Source organism: Eucyclogobius newberryi, unplaced genomic scaffold (assembly GCF_026437365.1).
Source record: "Eucyclogobius newberryi isolate DKJ021-1_F unplaced genomic scaffold, fEucNew1.0.hap1 SCAF_363, whole genome shotgun sequence".
In the NCBI taxonomy this organism is placed as follows: domain Eukaryota; kingdom Metazoa; phylum Chordata; class Actinopteri; order Gobiiformes; family Gobiidae; genus Eucyclogobius; species Eucyclogobius newberryi.
Genome location: NW_027316016.1, coordinates 61377 through 75857, shown reverse-complemented (window position 1 = coordinate 75857; position 14481 = coordinate 61377). Strand labels below are relative to the sequence as shown.

At 51.8% G+C, this 14481-nt stretch overlaps 1 protein-coding gene across 1 annotated transcript; it reads right to left on the bottom strand.

Annotated features, from left to right (window-relative positions):
- Positions 1–600: 600 nt before the first annotated feature.
- LOC140376518 (uncharacterized) lies at positions 601–5122 on the bottom strand. The gene is made up of 3 exons (XM_072462012.1): positions 5058–5122; positions 4494–4525; positions 601–2520 (listed from the first exon to the last, which is right to left on the bottom strand). The coding sequence occupies exons 1-3, from the start codon at positions 5120–5122 to the stop codon at positions 1337–1339; spliced, it is 1281 nt and encodes a 426-aa protein (XP_072318113.1). The 3' UTR covers positions 601–1336.
- Positions 5123–14481: the final 9359 nt, after the last annotated feature.

Below are 14481 nucleotides of genomic sequence, written 5' to 3'. Positions count from 1 at the left end.
AGAGGCGGGCCCACTCCACACACAGGCGGGGCCACTCCACACAGAGGCGGGGCCCCTCCACACAGAGGCGAGGCCACTCCACACAGAGGCGGGGCCACTCCACACAGAGGCGGGCCCACTCCACACAGAGGCGGGGCCACTCCCACATAGAGGCGGGCCCACTCCACACAGAGGCGGGGCCCCTCCACACAGAGGCGGGGCCACTCCACACAGAGGCGGGGCCACTCCACACACAGGCGGGGCCACTCCACACAGAGGCGGGGCCACTCCACACAGAGGCGGGGCCACTCCACACAGAGGCGGGGCCACTCCACACAGAGGCGGGCCCACTCCACACACAGGCGGGGCCACTCCACACAGAGGCGGGGCCCCTCCACACAGAGGCGAGGCCACTCCACACAGAGGCGGGGCCACTCCACACAGAGGCGGGCCCACTCCACACACAGGCGGGGCCACTCCACACAGAGGCGGGCCCACTCCACACAGAGGCGGGCCCACTCCACACACAGGCGGGGCCACTCCACACAGAGGCGGGGCCACTCCACACACAGGCGGGGCCACTCCACACAGAGGCGGGCCCACTCCACACAGAGGCGGGGCCACTCCACACAGAGGCGGGGTTGTTGGCCCTCTAGCTCCGCCCTGTGCTCCGCCTCCTTCTGCCTCAGCCTCAGTTTAAGTGTGAACCAGGGTTTGTCGTTGTTGAAGGTGACTTTGGTGTGAGATGGTTTAATGAGTGTGTGACATCACAGTGTCTGTGTCTGTGGCAGCTAAATAGGCTTATTATGTGCACACAATTACAGTTGTACAGAAAGGATTATCTTATCTTATATACATATGTAGTACTCATTATCCAGTCTGCTCCACAGAAGAAAAGTCTTTCACTTTTCATCTTGTGACTTGGGTAAATAACAAAGATCGTAAATAGAGGGAAGTCCAGTCCTAATGAAGGGCCCCAAACACTCCCCACTCGCTCCTGACACCAAACCTCAGAAAGAACTGGATATATGACCTCCCTGGCTGACCACGCCCCCTGGCTGACCAGCGGCGGCGGCGGCGACAGGAGTTGAGGCCTGCCCGGCACCCGAGCGACAATAAAACTTTTGGACCAAAATGAATGAAACGTTCTTTATTGAACGTTGTTGTAATGAAAACGTTTCAGACGCTCGTCATGTGGAAGTGGGAGGAGTTTCAAACACTTTGTATAAAGAGTTTCTCCTCAAAAATGTGTCATTTCTTTTCTGACGAGGTTCAGTTTATGACTTTATGATGTGATAAACCAATAACAGCGTTTGACACTCTGAATGTGACGTGTTTGTCTCTGGACAGGTTGTGGTCAGAGCCGGGGCCCGTCCGGAGCCAGTCTGGACGCGCTGCACTTGTGCCGCTGCAGACTGTACTTCTGTGCGTAACTCTTTCCGCACACTGAGCACCTGAAAGGCCTCTCCCCCGAGTGCGTCCGCATGTGTTTCTTCAGGAAGCTCATGCGCGTGAAGTCCTTTTCGCAGACGTGGCAGGTGAAGAGCCGCTCGCCCGTGTGGACACGCCCGTGCGTCCTCAAGCGGCTGCTCGTCATGAAGCGCTCGCAGCAGACCGAACACCCGAAGGGCCTGTCCTTGGTGTGCACCGTCATGTGGCGCCGCAGGCGGTCCTCGGCGATGAAGTCCTTGGCGCAGACCGAGCACCTGAAAGTTTCCCCGCCGCTGTGAGTGCGGGCGTGGACCTTCAGCAGGTACTCCGTCATGAAGTGGGCGGAGCACACCGAGCAGCAGAAGGGTTTCTCCCCGGTGTGCGTCCTCATGTGCGCCTTCAGCGTGATCCCGTACTGGAAATCCTTGGCACAAACGGAACAGGTGAAGGGCTTTTCCCCCGTGTGGATCCTCAGGTGAGTGATTAAAGTCCCGTTCTTTTTGAATCCTCTGTCGCAGAACGGACACCTGAAAGGTCTGTCCGCTCGGTGGTTCTTCTCGTGCGCGTTCAGTTTGTTGCGCGTGTCGAACGCTTTCCCGCACTGAGCGCATCTGTGCGGTTTGGCTTCAGCGCCGTTTTTCCTCTGAGTGGGCCGCTCGTTCAGCTCGTGTGGGGCGGCGGTCTGCGGCGCCGGGCCCCGGGTCAGCGGCGCGGGCCCCCGGGTCAGCGGCGTGGGGCCCCGGGTCAGCGGCGCGGGCCCCCGGGTCAGCGGCGCGGGGCCCCGGGTCTGCGGTGCCGGGCCCCGGGTCTGCGATCGCAGCGTCCAGTCGTCGGAGTCGTCAGTGTCGGAGGAGAGACGTTCTTCGCTCTCAGACTCAGAACGCTCCTCGCTCGTCTCGTCGTCCTCCTCGTCTTCGCTCTTCACGATCACGTGCAGCGCTGGACGTCCCGCTGGACGTCCCGCTGGACTTCCCGCTGGACGTCCAGCTGGACGTCCAGCTGGACTTCCCGCTGGACTTCCCGCTGGACGTCCCGACTCCGCCTCCTGTTGGACTCTCAGCTCCTCTGGTTCTACTTTAACCTGGACGGGACCGGTTTGAGTCTGGACGCCTGCAAGGTCAGAGGGACAAACCAGTCAACCATTAATCACAACGAGAACCGATGGACGTTCTCACCTCTAAACGAGAGGATGAACCGATGGACGTTCTCACCTCTAAACGAGAGGATGAACCGATGGACGTTCTCACCTCTAAACGAGAGGATGAACCGATGGACGTTCTCACCTCTAAACGAGAGGATGAACCGATGGACATTCTCACCTCTAAACGAGAGGATGAACCGATGGACGTTCTCACCTCTAAACGAGAGGATGAACCGATGGACGTTCTCACCTCTAAACGAGAGGATGAACCGATGGACGTTCTCACCTCTAAACGAGAGGATGAACCGATGGACGTTCTCACCTCTAAACGAGAGGATGAACCGATGGACGTTCTCACCTCTAAACGAGAGGATGAACCGATGGACGTTCTCACCTCTAAACGAGAGGATGAACCGATGGACGTTCTCACCTCTAAACGAGAGGATGAACCGATGGACGTTCTCACCTCTAAACGAGAGGATGAACCGATGGACGTTCTCACCTCTAAACGAGAGGATGAACCGATGGACGTTCTCACCTCTAAACGAGAGGATGAACCGATGGACGTTCTCACCTCTAAACGAGAGGATGAACCGATGGACGTTCTCACCTCTAAACGAGAGGATGAACCGATGGACGTTCTCACCTCTAAACGAGAGGATGAACCGATGGACGTTCTCACCTCTAAACGAGAGGATGAACCGATGGACGTTCTCACCTCTAAACGAGAGGATGAACCGATGGACGTTCTCACCTCTAAACGAGAGGATGAACCTATGGACGTTCTCACCTCTAAACGAGAGTATGAACCGATGGACGTTCTCACCTCTAAACGAGAGGATGAACCGATGGACGTTCTCACCTCTAAACGAGAGGATGAACCGATGGACGTTCTCACCTCTAAACGAGAGGATGAACCGATGGACGTTCTCACCTCTAAACGAGAGGATGAACCGATGGACGTTCTCACCTCTAAACGAGAGGATGAACCGATGGACGTTCTCACCTCTAAACGAGAGGATGAACCGATGGACGTTCTCACCTCTAAACGAGAGGATGAACCGATGGACGTTCTCACCTCTAAACGAGAGGATGAACCGATGGACGTTCTCACCTCTAAACGAGAGGATGAACCTATGGACGTTCTCACCTCTAAACGAGAGTATGAACCGATGGACGTTCTCACCTCTAAACGAGAGGATGAACCGATGGACGTTCTCACCTCTAAACGAGAGGATGAACCGATGGACGTTCTCACCTCTAAACGAGAGGATGAACCGATGGACGTTCTCACCTCTAAACGAGAGGATGAACCGATGGACGTTCTCACCTCTAAACGAGAGGATGAACCGATGGACGTTCTCACCTCTAAACGAGAGGATGAACCGATGGACGTTCTCACCTCTAAACGAGAGGATGAACCGATGGACGTTCTCACCTCTAAACGAGAGGATGAACCGATGGACGTTCTCACCTCTAAACGAGAGGATGAACCGATGGACGTTCTCACCTCTAAACGAGAGGATGAACCGATGGACGTTCTCACCTCTAAACGAGAGGATGAACCGATGGACGTTCTCACCTCTAAACGAGAGGATGAACCTATGGACGTTCTCACCTCTAAACGAGAGTATGAACCGATGGACGTTCTCACCTCTAAACGAGAGGATGAACCGATGGACGTTCTCACCTCTAAACGAGAGGATGAACCGATGGACGTTCTCACCTCTAAACGAGAGGATGAACCGATGGACGTTCTCACCTCTAAACGAGAGGATGAACCGATGGACGTTCTCACCTCTAAACGAGAGGATGAACCGATGGACGTTCTCACCTCTAAACGAGAGGATGAACCGATGGACGTTCTCACCTCTAAACGAGAGGATGAACCGATGGACGTTCTCACCTCTAAACGAGAGGATGAACCGATGGACGTTCTCACCTCGGGACTCGTCTTTGAGCTCACGACAAACGCTGAAAACAAACACAAGAGTTTGAACAAATTGAACACATTTATATTTCACATTTTGCTCGTTTGTGTGAAGTTTATAATTGTACTTCCTGTTGGATGTGACACAGCTATTTCCATAGCAACCAGAGTGTAAACAAGAGCCAAACTCCACATAAACCACACAACAGTTCTGATCTGACACAATAAGACCATAAAACACATGTATTCAGTCCAACCATGTGTCGCACACTGATGACATCACACTGATGACATCACACTGATGACATCACACTGATGACATCACAGAGGGACTCAGATTTAAACTCTGATTTTTCAACATTTCTTCACAAACTGTGTCCTGAGTCCGTGTCCCCGGTCGGTGTCCGTGTCCCCGGTCTGAGTCCCCATCCCCGGTCTGTGTCCGTGTGTCCCCGGTGTGTGTCCGTGTCCCCGGTCTGAGTCCCCATCCCCGGTGTGTGTCCGTGTCCCCGGTGTGTGTCCGTGTCCCCGGTCTGTGTCCCCGGTGGTCAGTGCTCCTGTTTTGTCTCTAATCACCTGTTCTCCTCCTGCTCCTTTGGCTCCCACAGCTCCAGCTCCTGCTTCAGCTTCACGTGCGCCATGTTTGTGTCTTTAAGGCTCCGCAGCGGGACAAATACCGGGACAAACACCGCAACGAGGACCGGGACAAATACCGGGACAAATACCGGGACAAATACCGGGACAAACACCGGGACGAGGGAGCACCATGCAAGCCCCCGGAAGCCAAGATGGCCGCCATTGAAACCTATGGAGCTGCTCATTGGCGCATGGTTCCAAAAAAGTGTTTTAGTTCCGCATTACTTCCTGAACAGTGGTATATCTCCTCCCACTTTTGTGACGTCATCGCCATAAGGCTTTGGCGTCGGGAGCGCGCACGTCACAGCAGCGTGAAAGACTGAGAAGTCAACACGGACTTTTGGAATAATTCGGCTTGAAATATTCTGTTTACGTAACGTATAATGATGGATTGTTATATCCATCTATAAATATACATGTATCATGATGTAAAGCTCTGATATTTAAGAGAATTATAAAGAAGTGTTGGATAAAAAGTCCGGTTTAATGACAATAAATTACATTTAGAGGTGTAATAATGTCCTCATCATTTTCTGTAGTTTTTGGTTTGGGTATTTATTTTGTTATTAACTTTTCAGTTATTAATTTACATAATATAATTTGGCCAATGTGCATTTTTTTAATCAGATGAGAAGAAATATAAAATATAATCATCGATTCTGTTACATAATTGAGTTAAGCAGTATTTAATTATATTCAGTTTCCTTTTGTGTCGTTTTTGTATCATGTCAATCTTTAATAAACAAATGTGTTTTGTATTTATTAATGTATTTAATAAGAATAATGAACATGAATGAACTTGTTCAATAAATGCAAATCTGATTATAACTACAAATGATAAATTGATTTTAGCCAGTTTTAGTTGAGTTTTAAAGCTACAATGAGTTTTAAAGCTACAATGAGTTTTAAAGCTACAATGAGTTTTAAAGCTACAATGTGGGAGTCCCTTATTAAGGAGTTTGAGTCAGTACTGTTCATTATTATTATCATCATTAATAGAATCATAAAATGTATTGCCTTTGTCAAAGAAAAGAATTCACAAACAGTGGAACTTGCTTTGGTGATTCAGTGCAACATAAAAATATTAACAATGATAAAACAACCTGTATAAGTCAAATAGAACAAACTGAATAAAATAAGATATTCCTTTATTGTCCACACATGGGGAAATTTTGTTGTTGCAACACAGTAGATACAGAGGAAAAGGACAGAAAACTTATAGGAAGTTTAAAAAACACTCTTAATAGATCGATCTTAATAGAGGAACTCTTATAAACAAAAACTCCTCTAGACAGAACCTCTCATACCTTAATAAGGAATGGAGGGGGAAATAAAGATAAAATAAAAACAGCGTAAGACAAAATAATACTAATAATAATGGTAAAATAAACACTCTTTTTACATCAGTTATATGCACATGAATGTGACATTATTGCGTTAAATACTGAATATCTCAGTATTTAACAAGACTTTGTTTCCATGGCTACGCAGTCTTCTGTACTTCAGTAAACTCCTCCGTTCAGCTCCATCGTATGACTGAGACAAACAGAACATGTCACAGCTTTAGATTTATACAAGTCATATAACATACACTTCATATGTTTTAGATTATACAAGTCATATAACATACACTTCATATGTTTTAGATTATACAAGTCATATAACATACACTTCATATGTTTAGATTATACAAGTCATATAACATACACTTCATATGTTTGTCCTGAAGCTGCTTCACAGACACATGTGACACAGCAGTGGCTCTTTTGAAGAACAATTATCATTTAGTTTGTTTTGGTCATAAAAAAAACAGACATTTTATAAATTCAAAATACTGATTCGAGGCACAAGTTATTATCAAAATACCTTTTGCTTTGGAGTCGTCAGGAGTTTACTTGAGATGACTCTGTGTCTGCAGTGACCTGTAGTGACCTGCAGTGACCTGTAGTGACCTGTAGTGACCTGTAGTGACCTGCAGTGACCTGTAGTGACCTGTAGTGACCTGTAGTGACCTGCAGTGACCTGTAGTGACCTGTAGTGACCTGCAGTGACCTGCAGTGACCTGCAGTGACCTGTAGTGACCTGTAGTGACCTGCAGTGACCTGCAGTGACCTGCAGTGACCTGTAGTGACCTGTAGTGACCTGCAGTGACCTGTAGTGACCTGTAGTGACCTGCAGTGACCTGTAGTGACCTGTAGTGACCTGTAGTGACCTGCAGTGACCTGTAGTGACCTGCAGTGACCTGTAGAGCTCTGGTCAGCACAGACAGACTAAACTCACTGGTCAGCACTCTGAAGATGAGAAAGATACTCATTAGAACATTGATATATTCTGCACATTTAATGGAGTTAAATGGAATGTTATTGACAGATTTACATTTCGCTCTGTAACACAAAAGTTCCTCTTTTCACATTAATTTTTAAAGCTAGAACCAAAAGTCATTTATTTATGCATAAGTTTAAACCTTAGAAGTTAGAACATAACTGACATGTTTGCTAAATCTACATATTCCATGGAAGTAAATCCATGACATTCCTATACAAAACAAGCGTGTGCTTTGTTTAAACACAGCACACTTCATTATTATATGGGTAATAAAACCTCAAATGTGGTCTCAGCCCCTGTAAGTACAGGACTGTCACTTTTAAACACCTTTACATTTATATATGTAAGATATGACCCATTTCAGCAGGTTATATTTGAATTATTTGTAGTTTTTGATTGCACATCATACAAACATCACTTTATTTCCCTTCTTTCTCTAGTTTTCCTTGATCTGTGCTTAACCTTTTGTCTCTTAGAACATTTAGTAGGATAAATAATTAGTTATTTATTTGCAGAAGCACGAGCCATCACGACGTGTTGTTGCATCTTTGTGTAGCTAAACTTTAGCTAAACTTTAGCTTACGTTAGCTCGTGTTAACTTGTGTTAACTTGTGTTAACTTGTGTTAACTGTGTAATTGTTGTTTTACACTTCATATAATGAATTCATGGAACGATGTGTGAAACGTGAGGAATGACATACAAACACAACTTACGTGTATCGTGGTCTCGTCTCTTTCTTCTGTTTGTGTTTAGTTTCCGTCACGTGTTCTCCTGAGGCTCGTTCACGAGGGTCACGTGCGCGCTCGGTGCGCGTACACCGTTCACCGGAAGGTTAAAAATGTATTTTTTAAGTATTTTAGAAACAGTTGAAGAGTGAAATTCCTTCTATTTTATTTTTAGACTAAAAACAATATAGCATGTTTGGTAATTTTAGAGGCCGAACTCCTGAAATGGTCCGACCATAAGGCTGCATTCTGCGGAGTGGCCACTACTCAATTTGGAGCCAGAGGCAGAGGGGGCGTACCCTATCCAGATATTATAATAGATCCATGGCACCATGGCGAGCAGCGGAGCGGAGACCACTGCGCATGCGTGCTCTGCTTCTTCTTCTTCTTGTTCTTCCGTGTAGCAGACCGGACGCGCAGTGCCGCCACCCACTGGTCATGAGCTGTAATGAGCTCCAGAGTCACATTTATATTTCACATTGGTGATTCCACAGCTGTTTCCATAGCAACCAGAGTGTAAACAAGAGCCACACTCCACATCAACGACACAACAGTTCTGATCTGACACAATAAGACCATAAAACACATTTATTTAGTCCAACCATGGTTTAAACTGTCAGAAAAGTGTGTCAGTTTAAAAAATAGGATGATTATTATTATTTTTACAGAATGATCACAACAGGGGTTACAAATAATACAGAAAATGTACAAAATTACAAATCTAACCGGAAAAAACAAGTAAAGAAAATATACAAAATGAAATTAAAATTTGATTTCACAAAAACAAACTGAAGTTACAGTCAGTTTATATTCATGGTTTTACAGCTTTCATGCTGTTTCTTTCTTAGAGACTCTTGGGACCACCAGAAGGCTCTACCTCCTACTGTACTTTTAGAGACTCTTGGGACCACTAGAAGGCCAGCATTCTGAGAGTGAAGAGCTCTGATTGGATGATATGGTTCTATAGCATCTTAGAGGTGGGAGGGGCCATGTTATTTATGGCTCTGTAAGTCAGGAGGAGGAGTTTAAATGTGATTCTAAACTGGACAGGAGCCAGTGAAGAGACTCCAGCACCGGTGTAATGTGCTCTCTTCTTTTAGTTCCTGTTTGTAATCTTGCTGCAGCATTTTGAACCAGTTAAAGATTTTTATGGAGCTTTTAGGACACGCTGTGAGCAGGAGTTACAAGAGAATCCAGACGTTACAAATGCAGGAGACGTTTTTCTGCTTCACTTTTAGGCCGGATTCTTCAGATTTGATCTTTATTACACAGATGAAAGAGTCTGTTTTACAGACTTGATTTATATGAGCTTTAAATGAGAGCTCCTGGTCCAATAAGACTCTGAGGTTTCACTGACATTATCCAGTGTGACTACACAATGACCTCCAGCACAATGACCTCCAGCACAATGACCTCCAGCACAATGACCTCCAGCACAATGACCTCCAGCACAATGACCTCCAGCACAATGACCTCCAGCACAATGACCTCCAGCACAATGACCTTAATTTGTTCAGAGTTAAGAAGAAGATCATTTAGTGTCCTAAATGTTTTTATCTCCTTCACACAAGCACTAAGTCTGTACTTGATCGCTCTGATCAGGTTCATTGATAAATACAGCTGAGTGTCGTCTGCATCTGATCATGTGACCTGATCATGTGACCTAATCATGTGACCTAACGGCAGTATGTAAAGAGGAAACAGAACAGGACCCAGTACTAACCCATGAGGCACACCGTAAGTTATTTTAGAACAAGGGGAGGAGCTCTGGTTTACATGAACAAACTGGTAAATATCAGATAAATAGGATGTAAATCAGCTGAGGGCGGAGCCTCTGAACACTGCTGTGGTGGGCTCTGAACCCTGCTGTGGTGAGCTCTTTGAACCCTGCTGTGGTGGGCTCTGAAACCTGCTGTGGTGGGCTCTGAACCCTGATGTGGTGGGCTCTGAACCCTGTCGTGGTGGGCTCTGAACCCTGCTGTGGCGGGCTCTGAAACCTGCTGTGGTGGGCTCTGAACCCTGCTGTGGTGAGCTCTTTGAACCCTGTCGTGGTGGGCTCTGAACCCTGCTGTGGTGGGCTCTGAACCCTGCTGTGGTGGGCTCTGAAACTTGCTGTGGTGGGCTCTGAACCCCCGCTGTGGTAAGCTCTCTGAACCATGTCGTGGTGGGCTCTGAACTCTGCTGTGGTGGGCTTTGAAACCTGCTGTGGTGGGCTCTGAACCCTGCTGTGGTGAGCTCTCTCAACCCTGCTGTGGTGGGCTCTGGACCCTGCTGTGGTGAGTTCTCTGAACCCTGTCGTGGTGGGCTCGGAACCCGGCTGTGGTGGGCTCTGAACCCTGCTGTGGTGGGCTCTGAACACTGCTGTGATGGAATCTGAACCCTGCTGTGGTGGGCTCTGAACCCTGCTGTGGTGGGCTCTGAACACTGCTGTGGTGGGCTCTGAACCCTGCTGTGGTGGGCTCTGAACCCTGCTGTGGTGAGCTCTCTGAACCCTGTCATGGTGGGCTCTGAACCCTGCTGTGGTGGGCTCTGAACCCTGCTGTGGTGGGCTCTGAACCTTGCTGTGGTGGAATCTGAACCCTGCCGTGGTGGGCTCTGAACACTGCTGTGGTGGGCTCTGAACCCTGCTGTGGTGGGCTCTGAACCCTGTCTTGGTGGGCTTTGAACCCTGCCGTGGTGGGCTCTGAACCCTGCTGTGGTGGGCTCTGAACCCTGCCGTGGTGGGCTCTGAATCCTGCTGTGGTGTGGTGGGCTCTGAACCCTGCTATGGTGGTATGGACCCTGCTGTGGTGGGCTTTGGACCCTGCTGTGGTGGGCTCTGAATCCTGCTGTGGTGTGGTGGGCTCTGAACACTGCTGTGGTGGGCTCTGGACCCTGCTGTGGTGGGCTCTGAACCCTGCCGTGGTGGGCTCTGAACCCTGCTGTGGTGGGCTCTGGACCCTGCTGTGGTGAGCTCTCTGAACCCTGCAATGGTGGGCTCTGAACCCTGCTTTGGTGGGCTCTGAACCCTGCTGTGGTGGGCTCTGAACCCTGCCGTGGTGGGCTCTAAACCCTGCTGTGGTGGGCCCTGCTGTGGTGGGCTCTGAACCCTGCTGTGGTGGGCCCTGCTGTGGTGGGCTCTGAACACTCCTGTGGTGGGCTCAGAACCCTGCTGTGGTGGGCTCTGAACCCTGCTCTGGTGGGCTCTGAACCTTGCTGTGGTGGGCTCTGAACCCTGCCGTGGTGGGCTCTGAACCCTGCTGTGGTGGGCTCCGAACCCTGTCGTGGTGGGCTTTGAACCCTGCCGTGGTGGGCTCTGAACCCTGCCGTGGTGGGCTCTGAACCCTGCCGTGGTGGGCTCTGGACCCTGCTGTGGTGGGCTCTGAACCCTGCTGTGGTGGGCTCCAAACACTGCTGTGGTGGGCTCTCTGAACCCTGTCGTGGTGGGCTCTAAACCCTGCTGTGGTGGGCTCTGAACACTGCTGTGGTGGGCTCTGAACCCTGCTGTGGTGGGCTCTGAACCCTGCTGTGGTGGGCTCTGAAACTTGCTGTGGTGGGCTCTGAACCCCCGCTGTGGTAAGCTCTCTGAACCATGTCGTGGTGGGCTCTGAACCCTGCTGTGGTGGGCTTTGAAACCTGCTGTGGTGGGCTCTGAACCCTGCTGTGGTGAGCTCTCTCAACCCTGCTGTGGTGGGCTCTGGACCCTGCTGTGGTGGGTTCTCTGAACCCTGTCGTGGTGGGCTCGGAACCCTGCTGTGGTGGGCTCTGGACCCTGCTGTGGTGGGCTCTGAACCCTGCTGTGGTGGGCTCTGAACACTGCTGTGATGGAATCTGAACCCTGCTGTGGTGGGCTCTGAACCCTGCTGTGGTGGGCTCTGAACACTGCTGTGGTGGGCTCTGAACCCTGCTGTGGTGGGGTCTGAACCCTGCTGTGGTGAGCTCTCTGAACCCTGTCGTGGTGGGCTCTGAACCCTGCTGTGGTGGGCTCTGAACCCTGCTGTGGTGGGCTCTGAACCTTGCTGTGGTGGAATCCGAACCCTGCCGTGGTGGGCTCTGAACACTGCTGTGGTGGGCTCTGAACCCTGCTGTGGTGGGCTTTGAACCCTGCCGTGGTGGGCTCTGAACCCTGCCGTGGTGGGCTCTGAACCCTGCCGTGGTGGGCTCTGAATCCTGCTGTGGTGTGGTGGGCTCTGAACCCTGCTGAGGTGGTATGGACCCTGCTGTGGTGGGCTTTGGACCCTGCTGTGGTGGGCTCTGGACCCTGCTGTGGTGGGCTCTGAACCCTGCTTTGGTGGGCTCTGGACCCTGCTGTGGTGAGCTCTCTGAACCATGCAATGGTGGGCTCTGAACCCTGCTGTGGTGGGCTCTGAACCCTGCTGTGGTGGGCTCTGAACCCTGCCGTGGTGGGCTCTAAACCCTGCTGTGGTGGGCCCTGCTGTGGTGGGCTCTGAACCCTGCTGTGGTGGGCCCTGCTGTGGTGGGCTCTGAACACTCCTGTGGTGGGCTCAGAACCCTGCTGTGGTGGGTTCTGAACCCTGCTCTGGTGGGCTCTGAACCTTGCTGTGGTGGGCTCTGAACCCTGCCGTGGTGGGCTCTGGACCCTGCTGTGGTGGGCTCTGAACCCTGCCGTGGTGGGCTCTGAACCCTGCCGTGGTGGGCTCTGGACCCTGCTGTGGTGGGCTCTGAACCCTGCTGTGGTGGGCTCTGGACCCTGCTGTGGTGGGCTCTGAACCCTGCCGTGGTGGGCCCTGAACCCTGCTGTGGTGGGCTCTGGACCCTGCTGTGGTGGGCTCTGAATCCTGCTGTGGTGTGGTGGGCTCTGAACCCTGCTGTGGTGGGCTCTGGACCCTGCTGTGGTGGGCTCTGAACCCTGCTGTGGTGGGCTCTGGACCCTGCTGTGGTGGGCTCTGAAACCTGCTGTGGTGGGCTGTGGTGGGCCCTGCTGTGGTGGGCTCTGAACCCTGCTGTGGTGGGCTCTGAAACCTGCTGTGGTGGGCTCTGAACCCTGCTGTGGTGAGCTCTTTGAACCCTGTCGTGGTGGGCTCTGAACCCTGCTGTGGTGGGCTTTGAAAGCTGCTGTGGTGGGCTCTGAACCCTGCTGTGGTGGGCTCTGGACCCTGCTGTGGTGGGCTCTCTGAACCCTGCAATGGTGGGCTCTGAACCCTGCTGTGGTGGGCTCTGAACCCTGCTGTGGTGGGCTCTGAACCCTGCCGTGGTGGGCTCTAAACCCTGATGTGGTGGGCCCTGCTGTGGTGGGCTCTGAACCCTGCTGTGGTGGGCCCTGCTGTGGTGGGCTCTGAACACTCCTGTGGTGGGCTCAGAACCCTGCTGTGGTGGGCTCTGAACCCTGCTCTGGTGGGCTCTGAACCTTGCCGTGGTGGGCTCTGAACCCTGCCGTGGTGGGCTCTGAACCCTGCTGTGGTGGGCTCCGAACCCTGTCGTGGTGGGCTCTGAACCCTGCCGTGGTGGGCTCTGAACCCTGCCGTGGTGGGCTCTGAACCCTGCCGTGGTGGGCTCTGGACCCTGCTGTGGTGGGCTCTGAACCCTGCTGTGGTGGGCTCTGGACCCTGCTGTGGTGGGCTCTGAACCCTGCCGTGGTGGGCTCTGAACCCTGCTGTGGTGGGCTCTGGACCCTGCTGTGGTGGGCTCTGAATCCTGCTGTGGTGTGGTGGGCTCTGAACCCTGCCGTGGTGGGCTCTGAATCCTGCTGTGGTGTGGTGGGCTCTGAACCCTGCTGTGGTGGTATGGACCCTGCTGTGGTGGGCTCTGAATCCTGCTGTGGTGTGGTGGGCTCTGATCCCTGCTGTGGTCGGCTCTGGACCCTGCTGTGGTGGGCTCTGGACCCTGCTGTGGTGGGCTCTGAACCCTGCCGTGGTGGGCTCTGAACCCTGCTGTGGTGGGCTCTGGACCCTGCTGTGGTGAGCTCTCTGAACCCTGCAATGGTGGGCTCTGAACCCTGCTGTGGTGGGCTCTGAACCCTGCTGTGGTGGGCTCTGAACCCTGCCGTGGTGGGCTCTAAACCCTGCTGTGGTGGGCCCTGCTGAGGTGGGCTCTGAACCCTGCTGTGGTGGGCCCTGCTGTGGTGGGCTCTGAACACTCCTGTGGTGGGCTCAGAACCCTGCTGTGGTGGGCTCTGAACCCTCCTCTGGTGGGCTCTGAACCCTCCTCTGGTGGGCTCTGGACCCTGCTGTGGTGGGCTCCGAACCCTGTCGTGGTGGGCTTTGAACCCTGCCGTGGTGGGCTCTGTACCCTGCCGTGGTGGGCTCTGAACCCTGCCGTGGTGGGCTCTGGACCCTGCCGTGGTGGGCTCTGAACGCTGCTGTGGTGGGCTCTG